Source organism: Chiloscyllium plagiosum, chromosome 5 (assembly GCF_004010195.1).
Source record: "Chiloscyllium plagiosum isolate BGI_BamShark_2017 chromosome 5, ASM401019v2, whole genome shotgun sequence".
In the NCBI taxonomy this organism is placed as follows: Eukaryota; Metazoa; Chordata; class Chondrichthyes; order Orectolobiformes; family Hemiscylliidae; genus Chiloscyllium; species Chiloscyllium plagiosum.
Genome location: NC_057714.1, coordinates 5378284 through 5392133, shown reverse-complemented (window position 1 = coordinate 5392133; position 13850 = coordinate 5378284). Strand labels below are relative to the sequence as shown.

Sequence of the window (13850 nt, the reverse complement as noted above, 5' to 3'; positions counted from 1 at the left end):
ATCTTCTGAAATACCTTGAGCAGTATCATAGTAAATGTATTTTCTGCAGCACTGAGACAAGAAAACACTAAACACTGTTAACTATAAATGGCGCTAATACATAACACTGATCTGTTAATCCTAAGGGCCTGCTAGATCTATTAATCAGGCTATCATATCAACAGGAAGCTATCAGACCTTATTTGCAATTCTGCCAGGGCATCTATTGTTTAGAAGAATCTCCTGCAATGTATCATGAGTTGCAACATCAAATGGTAATATCCATGTATAGAAATTCTGGTACTCTGCAGGGGTTGAAGGCTGAAAAAAAAATCATATTTGACATTCTACGCCAAACTTGAATGCTGCATGGATTTCCTCCGAAAGAATATTTTCTGCTAGTTCCAATTAGTTTACAGAAAATTTTATCTGCTAACAATGCAAAATGAAATTTCCAGTGACAATTCTAGCTTTATGCTTTATAAGTATATGCTGCTAGCTTTTTTAGAATATTACACAGTTTTGCATTCCAGATTTTTTTGTTGAGGTTAAGGACTCTCTTACTCTCCATGTGGCTGTGTGATTCGGGTGGGACAATGGTTAACACTTGCCTCATAATGCAGGTTCCCAGGTTCGATTCCACTGTTGAGCGAGTGTCTTATGTTTCCTCCCATAGTCCAAAGATGTGCAGATTAGGTGGATTGGCCAAATTACACTTGTAGAATCCAGGAATGTGCAGGCTAGGAGGATTAGACATGGTAAATGCGGGATTACAGGGATAGGGTGCGTTTCCTTCAGAGGGTAGGTGCAGATTTGAGGGCCAAATGGTCTCTATCTGCTCTTTGGAGAAATATATGGTTGTGGGTCATGGAATCCTTCCAATGTGGAAGTAGTGTGGATCTGTGCAGAGACACCACCGAACTGATTGTTATTACACCTTTTGCTATATTTGAGGGCAATATTTGAGGAGTTACCTCCACCATCATCTTTCGCAATTTTTCTTTCACAGTGAAAGTTTAAGGTTGAATTTGATGTTATAATTGTTGAAATGTGGTTTTACAAACCATAAGTGAGAGTTGAGCAGTGTTCATAGAGGCCAGAATTGTCTGATTTCCTCTTTATCCTCAAGTTAATATTAGCTCACTTTGACGATTCTTGAGACAGTGGAATTTTACTTTTGGATATTCATTTGGTCAAAAGAAAAAATGTTTTCCTTCATACCTTGACTTCCTTGTGCAGGGAAGACACAACTAAACTATTTCTATTTGCAATAATACTAATTTTAAATGATGCATAGTCTAAATGGACATATTTTGGCATAATTCAGTCAAAAGTATTGCCCCAGTTTTAAAAATGATTATGTTATTGGCTCTCAGTATTATTTCTGGCTATATCTCACAGCAACTTGTTGCATCTGCATATGTACAGTTCAATGTAAGTTGGTGTCAGAGATGCTTTGTATCTCCATAGTGTATACTGTTACACTCCTAACTCATAGATTTTGCATTAAGATCACTTTACTGGCGTGAACTTGTAATGCTTGCTCACCTGTACTGCACTATATCTGGCTATGAAAGTTAAGGGAACTTTGATGTTGTAATAAATGATAATTACTACTGAACAACCTCTAATTCTGTAAAGTTAATGTTGTAAATGTGAAGTCTTATTCCCTGAGAAGAAATTTAATACTAAGCAACTTTAATAGTTCTAGTTTTTCTCTCTTGTATCTCTCCCTTTAACCTCACCAGCATGTCGCAATCTTTATTTTACTACTTGTACATGATTTAAATTTAATTTTTATTTCCTGTGTTTACTTCCCGACTGGCAGTGTGCATGTTTTAGTGAGGATACTTCAGTCTGGTTGAAGAATATTGCAGTTGCTGGCTGTGCTCATAATGCCACAGACACCCTATAGAGGGCACTGCAATAGATTAGATGCCAGTTTAGTCAAACTCCCTACTGACCGGCCTGTGAAGTAACTCCTGTCAGTGGTGAAAGCTGTAACTTTGCCCCTTCAAGTAAATTCTAAACTGTTATTTAAGTTTGCATTTCCTAAGCTGAACATTTATCTTCAAACCCATTTCTGTAAGGCAAGACACTGGATACAAAGAGATTGAGACTTAAAAAGGAGCTTTCAGAATTATAAATACTATTCCTAATTTTGAAGTTCAAGCTGGAAAAGATAGACACAAATATTGGATTGACAAGGGAGTTTTCTTGTTGTTGGATTTTTGGCGAATATAAATTGACTGATACCTCTGAAATAATTGACAAAATAGTCCCAGTTTGTCTTGTTAGAAACACATGTGTATGCTATTCTATAGTTTAATAACTTGACATTACTAATGTTTTTTACACAGGATGGCAGCCACGCTGGTTTATTCTTGCTGGAGGAATTTTGTCCTATTATGATTCACAAGAGGACACGTGGAAGGGCTGCAAAGGCAGCATTAAGATGGCAGTGTGTGAAATACAAGGTAAAATATAAGGTATTTCTTAACATCTTTGACCTTCAATTTCCATTTCCTTCCTGCTGGTATGGAATAATTAGAAAATTGGACTCAAAAAAGACTTTCATTATAAGTTACACTTGGCATTAAAAATTCTTGCATTTACCATCTTCCCTTATTTGGTATTAACTCTTCATGGCTTTAATTAAGTTTTAATTTTTAAAAAAATACTGTGTTGAACAATGAAAACAGTGCATTTCTGGAGTTTGTAGTTCAAAATATGGGTTATACCTTGAAGGAATGTAATGTGCGGTAACATTTAGTATGAAAATGAAATGATAAAGCAATATATATTAAAATTATTTCACTTAAGCTGGCAATTCTATATTCAAATTTAATTATGTCAATGGATTGTACAGAATGAAGGTGCAATAATTTTGATTAAGGATGTTATTTTGAAGCTGTTTGATGTATTTACCTGGGTGAAGAATGGATTTTAATTATAATTAATGTAGAGAGGTTTTTGTTTTTGTTATATTGACTCTGAGCAGCTTACACGCCAAAATTATGAAAAGAATGCTGTTTAACAAGTGAGGAATTCTCTTTACACGAGCTTCCAGAGGTTTTAAAGGATGGCATAACATCTGCAGGATGATCAGTCTCTGACAGAGAAAAACAAAATGAGATTTGGGTTTAACCCTTAGTCAGTTTTCGAAAGGTACAATGGGACACTGAACTTCTGATAGAAAAAGCTGGTTACACAGAATGGTATACCTTATGTTTCTGATGTTTTTTCATAATCTATGTAGTTCCAGTCATGTAATTTAAAATATATATTTATTTTTTTGTAAATGTTTCATCCATGTGGAATAATTTATGCCACAGCTATATTTACTTTTCTTAGTTTAGTCTTGTGCTCCATTTCATGATGCTTTTTCTGTAAGCTTCAACAACAAATACAACCAGTTTATGTTGGTAGTCTTCTATCCCAGTGAACGAAGCTGACTTTTCTTCTGAAACTGATATGTGGATTGAGGCACTATATTTTTTTTTATTGACAAAAAAATCATGCATCTTCCCTCAATCTTTTCTTTATGATCTCTATTTCTGATCTGTTTCAATGCTAAGATCTAATATAACTGCTGTATTTGAATCCAGGCCACTTGTATTGCAAGGAGGTTTTTGAACATCAGAGCAGTACATATGTCAGGAATTCTACAGTGTTATGCAAGTTAAATTTGACCTTGAACCTATCTCAGTGATTGGAAAAGATCTATGTAGTCCAACATTGAAATTTAAGCACTTTGCACCCAGGTACAGACCGTGTATTTAATTTCTCAGCAATATTCTTAAAGTTAGGTAGCAGGAAATACAAAATACTGCCTATTCATACAACTCCCCCCATTAACCCCACCCATTTAATGTTTTTCCAACTGGGAGAGACCAGCGATCCATTTCTCTAGATCTTTTCCTTTGTTCTGGCAGTAAATTTGAGAAGGTGCTAAAATGATCTATTTCAACAGATCCACCTTTATATGGTTTTCCATGTAACCAGATGGACTAAGGGCCAGCTCATGCACAGAGGTACTGCTGAAGTTAAACACCATTGGTTTCACAACAGAAGAATAGTGCCCACTTTTGTTTCCATTCCAAATGCAGTGATCAACCACACAGTGAACCTTTTTGCATGCAAATGCATCTGGATGAAAATGGGTCTGGCTACCGGAATAGAGTGGAGTACGGAAACTTTGGGCTGGATTTTCATCAAGGAAATAGGTATTAGAAGTTGGGAATTTTTCCTGATCCGATAATCCATTCTCCATTCTGGAGGAGCAATCCTACCCTAGTTTCATGTTGTGGAGGAAGACATGGGTTGGTGATCAGCTAGCTGTCGCCAGAAGCAAACCTGAGACAGCAACAGAGATGGGCAAGTGGCTAAGTCAGCAGGTTAGAATTCATACCTATTTACTGGGATATTAGCCTAGTTATAACCTTGACCATTCGGCTCTCGAGGTCTCATCCTGCACACAACTCATACCATCTTCAATCCATGCTAAGATATTTTGCATTCCTTTCACATCTCAAAGCACCCTCAATGCCCCTCATATCTCCCATTTCCCCATGCATTGCATATATTCATTCTTTCAGCATCTTAGGTGGTCAGAACTGATGAGCTATTTCCAAATCTAACCAGTCTCTGCTCCTGAAACAGACGCTAAACGCAAAGAGACTTTGAAAATCTCTGGCAATAAAATTGTTCATCTTCCAATTTCTTAAAAATGCCGATCACGCACACAGCCACACGTTGTGTTAATGACTGCATACCTCTTAATTCCCTGTAAATAAACACATTGACATTGAAAATAAATCTTCAGAGGAAGATTAAGTTATTACAAAGAATAAAGATGACAGTCAACTAATGTTTGCTCAGCACTGCAAGCTGTGTCACAATTGCTTACAGTGCTAAGTCCATTACCATTTTTGATGCTCAGGCAAGCATTCATATTGAGGCTGTCAGACTCCTGCATGTTGAACAGATGGATAAACATCAATTTCCCGCAGATGGCTTCATTAAGATTGCTTGCCTGTAATTCAAGAGTGGCTCATGAGCTGATTGAGAAGAGTTGACATAGCTCGTAGGGAGTGTGTGCTTTGCTTGTTTAACACATTTATAACATTGAATAACCTGATTTTTCTTGATGGAATATTTTCAATGTGTTTGCACAAAATTAAATTTGTCATTGAGAGCTTGAGAAGACAAAAGGGGCAATGTTTTCCATTGAATGTAGAATGGCTGTTTTTCTTTCAATTCCTGACTCCAGACAAGAGTCTCCACATGTTCTCGATTCCTCTGAGTTGCCATGAAGTGTGGCTAGTACGCTATCAAAATAGCGTGATGTTTGAAATGCCATCCCTACCATGGAGTCGGTAAAGTTGAGTGCTGGCTGCAGGTACCCTGGCCCTTGGCTGGTAAAAGTTTCCATCATGGGGCCAAGAACTTCAGAACTGAGTCCTGCACATCATTTTTAAAAGCCTTTCAACTTGACCTGACTCCACAAAAATCTGGGCCTAATGGTCTGGTTTTAACCGTTTGTTTGTAGGTGAATTTCAATTGATTTAAAATCTTGCGGATCATTTTAAATGAAAGTGGATCATAAATAGGAGACCTGCACGGATGGCTGTTTTTGCCTTGAAGGAGCAAACATCATCAGCAAAATAACCTGAAACTTTTGGTTTAGGTTTCTCTTTGATGTATGAATGGCAGACTTCGGGTTAATTATTCTGCTCATCGTCTTTATATCTTTCTCTTCACCACTCAATCTTCACTACCAACTTTTCCCCCATCCCTCGGGGATATTATTATCCATTTCTTTCATTTGCAGTGCATAATAGTGACAACACAAGAATGGAGCTGATCATTCCAGGGGAACAACACTTCTACCTGAAGGCTGCGAATGCTGCTGACAGACAGAGGTGGCTTGTTGCCTTGGGATCTTCCAAGGCTTGTCTGACGGACAGCAGGACAAAGAAAGAGAAAGGTAAGTTTTGTTTTCACTGTTGGCACAGGACTACTATTTTTGTATCACTTTAACAGAGCATACATTGCACGAAAGAAATTTGAAAGGATCTTTTCTGAAGTGTACAGTTTATCTTTCCTGCTCCTGGAATCATTGAATTCCTACAGTGTGGACCTGATTCTATACAAAATTGTCAAAGAAGTACTTCATTGTGAAGATGACAGTAGAAACATTTGAGGGGAAATAAAAAAGCTGCTGAGTGCGTAAAACAAAGATTTGGTGGAGGTCTATGAGATGGTTCCCTGTTTCCACTTTTAACAAGAGACTGTGTGGTTCAGGGAGGGAATTGAGAGATTTGTCCAAATGTGTGCTTATGATTTGAAACTTCAGGTTTGTACAATACAATATAGTTTATTCAATGGCATTCTAGGACAATGTTTGTTCTTTGTGTTTGAGCAGGAGGGGAAAATTGGATATTTGCCTTTTTAATGTATTGTTGCAGTTTTGATAAGGAGCATAGGAAAATATTGCTTTGGAGCTGGAGTAAGTTATTTATCGTTCCACCCTGTTCTGCCACTTGGTAAGATCATGACTGATAGAGTTAAGACCACAACCTATTTTTCTGTCTGCACCCTTTAACTCCCTTGTCAGTCAGAAATCTAACTTTCTTTTAAATAATTTCAGCAACCCAACCTTCACTGCTTTGTGGGGAAAAGAAATCCACAGACTATTTTTCCTTTGAGGGAAAAATATTCTCTACATCTTAGCCTTAAAATGGATACCTCCTATCCTTAAACTCTTTCCACTAGTTCTAATTTCTGTCACTTGAGGAACTTTCCTTTCAGTTACCAACATTATCAAGTATCTCCATGATTTTTATATATCATGATAAAATCATCTTTCATTCCTCTAAATTCCAGTGGGTGTGTTTTGAATCTATTCAATAATTCATCAGAGGAATGAGTTGAGTGAACTGCTTCAAATGCTAATGTATGTTCTAAGGTGAGAAAAACTGCACACAGCTCTCACTGTAGTTTCTCTATGTGCTTATACAGCTGCAGTGAAACTTCCTTTCATTTTATTCCATTCTGTTTTGTCATGACCCATTTGGGAAAGTGCACTAATTTACAAGCCTCATTACACTCCAGGATCAGCAGAAAAGTTAACTATTTGATCAAAGCCCACAAAGTCCCGATTTAATTGTCGGTTGGAATTAAGTTAGCAGAAAGCACTGACCAGGTTCCTGCACTTAACAAGAACTACCACTTATTACAAATGAGCAATATCTAAACATGAATAAGTAGCTATGAACTATCAACATGTGGCTGTACTAGCCAAATCTCTAAGCCCCTTTTAAAACTCTTCCACATGCACACAGACAGATATAAATAAACAAATAGATATTGGACTTAGGGTGGAAGGAAAAATCTGGGAACCACAGATCAATAGCGCCAATCTGCATGGTTTATTGAGGTGTCCCTTCTGCTTGCCAAGATTTCCTGTTCTTTGATCTTCTGCGAGAACCTCCTTTAATAATGGATTCCAATAATACCTGTATGGGAGCTGTTAGCTTAACTGAACTATAATTTTCTGCTCTCCTTGAAACGAAGAGATACGTTAGCTGTTTTCCAGCGCTGGCACCCTTCCAGAATTAAAAACAATTTGGATAATTGGAACCAAAGCAACCATTATCTCTGCAGCCATTTATTTCAAGACCCTAGACTACAGTCCATCTAGTCTTGGGGATTGTCACCCTTTAGTAGTTTCTCCAATACATCTTCCCTGTTGGTAGCAATTGTGATGTCAGGCACACAATACCTATTTTCCATTATTAATTCCCCAGACTCATTCTCCACCACCCGGTTTAGTTATTCTTCCTATTTAAATATTTGCAGAAACTTTTACTATCTGTATTTTTATATAATTAGCTAGCTGTAGTATAACTGCATTTGAGGGTTAGAATGCAAGTGACATCAGCCACTATGATATCAGATTACGTGGTACGAATTTCTTGTCCAGTCTGTGGCAACAGACTTGTCTCAAGTACCTCATGTAAATAAATAGCTTTTGGTAATTAATAAATTGATATTCAAAATGTAGAAGACTCGGCATCTATACTGGATAGATCAGATTAATTATTCAGGGGATCAACTTGGGTCAAAACCTTACAACACTAGTTTTCTTTCCTGCTCTATCTTTTCCTGCCTTTGCTTTTAGTAACGTTTGCTGATATTTAAAATCTGATAAATCTTATACCCACCATTAATCAGTGTAGCTACTGCAAGGTGGCCTATAAACTATCCCACAAGTAATCTCCCTCCTATAGAAAGGATGTTGTGAAACTTGAAAAGGTTCAGAAAAGATTTACAAGGATGTTGCCAGTGTTGGAGGATTTGAGCTGTAGGGAGAGGATGAATAGGCTGGGGTTGTTTTCCTTGAATCGTCAGAGGCTGAGGAGTGATAGAGTAAATAGACAAGGATTTTTCCCTGTGGTGGACGAGTCCAGAACTAGAGGGCATAGGTTTAGGGTGAGAGCGGAAAGATTTAAAAGGGACCGAAGGGGCAACTTTTTCTTGCAGAGGTTGGTGCGTGTATGGAATGAGCTGCCAGAGGAAGTGGCGGAGGCTGGTACAATTACAACATTTAAAAGGCATCTGGATGAGTATATGATTAGGAAGGGTTTAGAGGGATATGGCCCAAGTGCTGGCAAGTGGGACTAGATTAATGTAGAATATCTGGTTAGCATAGATGAGTTGTTCCAAAAGGTCTGCTTCCATGCTGTACATCCCTATGACTATAAGTGACCTGTTATTTTTCCTTTCTTTTATCTCTACCCAAACTGATTCTACATCCTGCTCTGCTGAGCTAATACTCAACAGTCTGCTTTGTAAACAATGTGAGGGGATTTAATGAAACTGTCAAAATTCTTACAGGGATGACATGGTGGAAGGTAGATAGCATGTTTGCCTTGATGCTGAGTCCAGATTAGGAGCATGCATTCTCAACATTATGCACAGGCTATTTGGGACTGAAATGTGGAAGAGTTTCTTTGCTCAGAGGTTTTGAATCTTTCAAATTTTCTGCCTCAGAAGGTTATGGAAGCTTAATTATTGGGCATGTTTTGATGGATTTCTAGAGCCTAATAACACCATGCTGTATGGAGATAGAGCAGGAAAATAACTTGAGCGGATGATCAGCCATGATCCAATTGAATAGCAGAGCAAGTCCCAATAATCTGAATGGCGTACCCCTATTCCTATGTTTCCAACAAAAGAATCCACCATCTTCCTAGCTTTCTTTCCTATGTTTTGTCAAATATTCTTCAATTCACAGGTCCCAGCCTTAGTCACTGTTCAACCTTGTTTCCAAAGACACTTGGGTCACACATGTTGATTTGTATCTGTGCTAACGATTTCATCAATCTTGCTTCGAATGCTGCACAGACGAAGATGTAATATTACTTTTTATAAAGGATATTTTTGCAGAGTCTGGTTTAAATTTGGGAATATGCATGGCCTGTAATATACAGGGTGATGCCAAAAGTGAGAGCTCAGTTCCCACACCAGCTGAGGTTACCATGAAGAACCCTTTCTCAATTTCTCCCCTTGACTGTGACACACAGGTTAAACCACCACCAGTCATCCCTTTTCCCTTTCTCGGAGCAGCCCTGTGGTCTGGTAAGACTACAGGTACAATTTACCTTACCTTTTCACTTTATCTTCCTCCATCTGTGTTCCTTTCTCATCACCTTATACCCCTAATTTGGCTCATTATACAGACATTTGAGGAATTTCTAGTAATATTATTTTGATGTCCTATCAGTTGTGATCACCTGATGAAGGAGCGTCGCTCCGAAAACTAGTGTGCTTCCAATTAAACCTGTTGGACTATAACCTGGTGTTGTGTGAGTTTTAACTTCTCACAAACAGCATTGTGATAATGACCACATAATCTGTGTAAGTGAAAACTTCCATTTCCACATGTTTTCGCATCAATTCTTGGAATGTTTATTAGAATTAAGTCCTCATTATATCATAGCACAACCTTCACTGATGTTTGAATTAAAAATTGTGCCCTGAATTTGTCCTCATTGCTTTTGGGTTATTGTACTCAAAGTGACATAACTCTACCTAATGCTGTTAATGCAACATTTTTTAAAAGTAAAGACTTTTTATTTTGCTATGAAGTTTCTTCTCAAACATTTAGCTTTAGTGGCGATGAAATATGATCCCTTAAATTTCCATTACATATGATTTAGTGGGATTATTCAATCTAAAGTATAGATATTAATAAATGGTCTTAAGGTATCTCTATCATTCATGTCTAATGAAGCCTACTTAGTCATTTTTGGAAGATTTATTTTATCTGTTCTGTCAAATTTATCTGGATATTTGAGACAAATACATGATATATGATTTTGTTGGGCAGTTAAGATCCAGAGCATTTTTGTTCAATTCTGATTTCTGAAAAGCTCAGGAACCATGTAGGTAGCCTCTATATGCAATATGCCTGCCTCTGTTTGCTCACTAATGAAGTTTACCAATGTGGATTCTGAGTAAGGAGGGGACGGACTTGAGTTCAGATATCTTCCTGTGAATGAATAATCTGACAATACTATCTGGGTTTTTCTTTGTATAAAGGATAACCACTTCTGACCAAAGGCTTGAAAATTGCTGTGTGATAATTTAGAAAACTTGTGAACTGTTGGTGCAGGAAGGAGTTGAAGTTACCTTTGCAAGATTTGCTGTTTTCTATTTGGATACAAACTTCAAACAATTTCTCTTGTAAAAGATATAATGATGTGTATAAAGCTGTGAGAGCATAGAAAATTCAAGGGAAAGCAACTAATATTAAGTTCCTTTTTTTTAAACTAAAGAAATAAGTGAAAACACTGAATCCCTGAAAAAGAAGGTCTCCGAGCTGAGATTGTATTGTGATCTTCTCCTCCACCAAGTGAATAACCTAAAAGAGAGTGCACAATCCAACCAGTCGAACCCAACTGATACAGAGGTACATATTAATTCTGTGGCATTGCATTGTATGTATTAGTAAATAGATATGCCTACTGCTGCTAATGTTTTTCTAATACATGCAGTATCTTGAAGGTTAGTTATTTTTCTGAGCAAACGGGCCAAGTTAATCGAATGGGATGTTCAATAACTCAGTGGAAACAAAACATTGCAGCAGAACTTGGTTAAACACAATTAAAAGAATTAGGCTAACAGCAATTCTAGCCATCGGGGAAAGATACCATTAATAAACAGACCATCAAAATAAACAGAAGGGACAATATTCTGGAAGGCCATTCAGTTCGGCCAGTACCCTGTTATCATTTGCCCTCCAATCCAACAAATAGTTCAAATCGTGCTTGTCCATCCTGTTCTGATAGCACCATTTCCCAAGTCTACTTATCTAATCAAATTTTGCACGATAAGAACAAACTTGCATTTTTCTTGAACGTGGGACATGGCAACAGTGTTTTACAGGCAGGGAAATACTTTGAAATATAGTCACTATTGTCATTTGGACAAAGCAGCTGCCAGTTTGGACACAAGGCCACACAAACAGTGCTAAATCAAAGACCAGATGATCTATTGTGATGTTTGTTTGGTACTAATATTGACTAGAACAATGGGAATAACTAATTTATTCTTCACATAATACTATGGGACTGAATTTTCCCATTTTATATGGAAGTGTTACTTTTGGGATGTAGTATAGAGGGGCATGGTGATGTTACCATGGCCCATCATGACGTTTCTCACCCAAATGGCCACTGCTCACTTCACTAATAATGTCGTGTGGCAGCAGAGATGGTACTTTCCGATGGTCATGCCACCTGGGTAGCAGATTTGAAATACAGCTGCACGCCACTTCAAACATTGCAAACCAGAAACTGTCCCTTGCAGCCATCATCATTAGGGATATGACCTAGAAAAGAAAGTTGTACCCTGTCTCTCTGACAGAGATCTGGCTGTGTTTTTTTTTAACCGAGCCCTACTGTTCAGTTGTTTACCTTGCTCTGTCATAAACCCTCCATTTAGTTCTGAAAGCTATTTTTGCTAGATATTTAAAATAAGTCACCGTGGCTGCAGAAACATCTACAAGCAAACCATTACACTCTTCAGAAAATCCACCTGCCACTAATTCAAAATTCAGACTTAATGGTACTGAAAAATATATATAAATCTCAGTCTGTATCACAGCACTCACTGAAGGCTGAACAATGGTGGGGAAGACTAATGGATGCCTCTCAAACTGATAAAGGTCATAGAAACATCAAGTAGATAGTTTTCAGTTACATGACCATGACTCAAGCTTCAGTAGCTAGTTTTCCTTCGCACCATGCAATGTTATAATGCTGCCTGAATGACTGCTTTGCTCTTCCTAACACCCATCAGGTCATACAATGTTGACATTTTTGCATGTGGGAACATCTTACATAAGTTACAATGTGTTCAACCAATTGTTGACAGTAATTTCCTGCAAAACAGGAAAGGCAAGGAAACGCCAAACAAAGAAACCACATTTGCTTTTGCTGTGAAACAGGGACTGCTTTACCTATGCAACAACACAATATCTAACCTAACTGAATAAATCTTCATAAAAGCAAATTACTGTGGATGCTGGAATCTGAAGCCAAAAGAGAAAATGCTGGAAAATCTCAGCAGGTGTGGCAGCATCTGTAAGGAGAGAAAAGAGCTGACGTTTCGAGTCTAACTGACCCTTTGTCAAAGCTAAAAAAAGGGGAGAAATAGGGAGGTATTTATACGAGGCTGAGAGAAGGCGAGTCATGGCTCCAGAAGCAAAGGTAGCAATAAAGAGATAATGATGACCGTGCAGAGAGAGATTATAAAAAATATTTTTAAAAATATATAAAAAAAGGTAAATAAAATAAATGAAATAAAATTATGTAGCAGAATGAAAACAGAGGGATCGAGATGGGATAATCATCTGAAGTTGTTGAATTCAACAACTTCAGATGATTATCCCATCTCAACCCCTCTGTTTTCATTCTGCTCCATAATTTTATTTTATTTACCTTTTTAATATATTTTTTAATTTTTTTTTCACTGTGCTGTACGTCATATTTCTTGATTGTCTCTCTTTCTATCGCTCCCCACTCTCTTATCACCTTTTTTCTCTCCTCTTCCCCCTTTGCTACTCTTCTCCCCTGTTTTCCATTTTGTCTCTGCTTCACCCTTCCCCCCCCCCCCCATCCCCCACATATTTTGTCACATAGCACTGGCTTCAGCCTTGGTCATTCCCAGCTCCTAATCTCCCGATAATCTCTCTATGCACTGTCTTTATCACCTCATTACTGCTACCTTTTCTTCTGGAGCCATGACTCCCTTCTCTCAGCCTCGTATAAATACCTCCCTATATCTCCCTTTTTTTAGCTTTGACAAAGGGTCAGTTAGACTTGAAACGTCAGCTCTTTTCTCTCCTTACAGATGCTGCCAGACCTGCTGAGATTTTCGAGCATTTTCTGTTTTGGTGAATAATGTCTTCATTCTCTTGAAAAATGTGTGTGCATTCAATTCTGTATGGCGTGTTGCACCTGATGATGCTGAAGTGAATTTCCTCCTGGTCAATGTCTCTGTCTTCCTCCTCGGAAGACTGTTGCCACTCTTCCAGTGCCTCAGCTTCCACAATACCTCTCTCCACCTGCTCCAGGTGACAGGATTATGCAGCACACTCTATCCAGAGTATACTGCAAGGTCCCTCCTGAGTGATCCAAGCATGATTGATCCTCATCTTGAGGACCCCAGTTGTCTGTTCCCTAAAGGCCTAAGTGGAAGAGGTGATTGCATCCTACCTGCATTCTGCGTCAGGTCAGTGGGTTCTGGAAGGAAGTCAGAGCTCATGTTTAGCGAGGGTAGTGTTGTCTCCCTGCAGCCAT

The 13850-nt window shown here is 38.1% G+C and overlaps 1 protein-coding gene across 3 annotated transcripts in view; it reads left to right on the top strand.

The window, feature by feature from the left end:
- The window catches only part of plekha8 (pleckstrin homology domain containing, family A (phosphoinositide binding specific) member 8), a 63357-nt gene that overhangs the window by 5007 nt on the left and 44500 nt on the right, over positions 1-13850 (top strand). For all 3 annotated transcript variants that reach the window (XM_043689509.1, XM_043689510.1, XM_043689508.1), the window contains exons 2-4: positions 2340-2456; positions 5813-5968; positions 10824-10957. In XM_043689509.1, coding sequence (XP_043545444.1) covers positions 2340-2456; positions 5813-5968; positions 10824-10957 — 407 coding nt within the window. The remainder of the gene's footprint in view (positions 1-2339; positions 2457-5812; positions 5969-10823; positions 10958-13850) is intronic.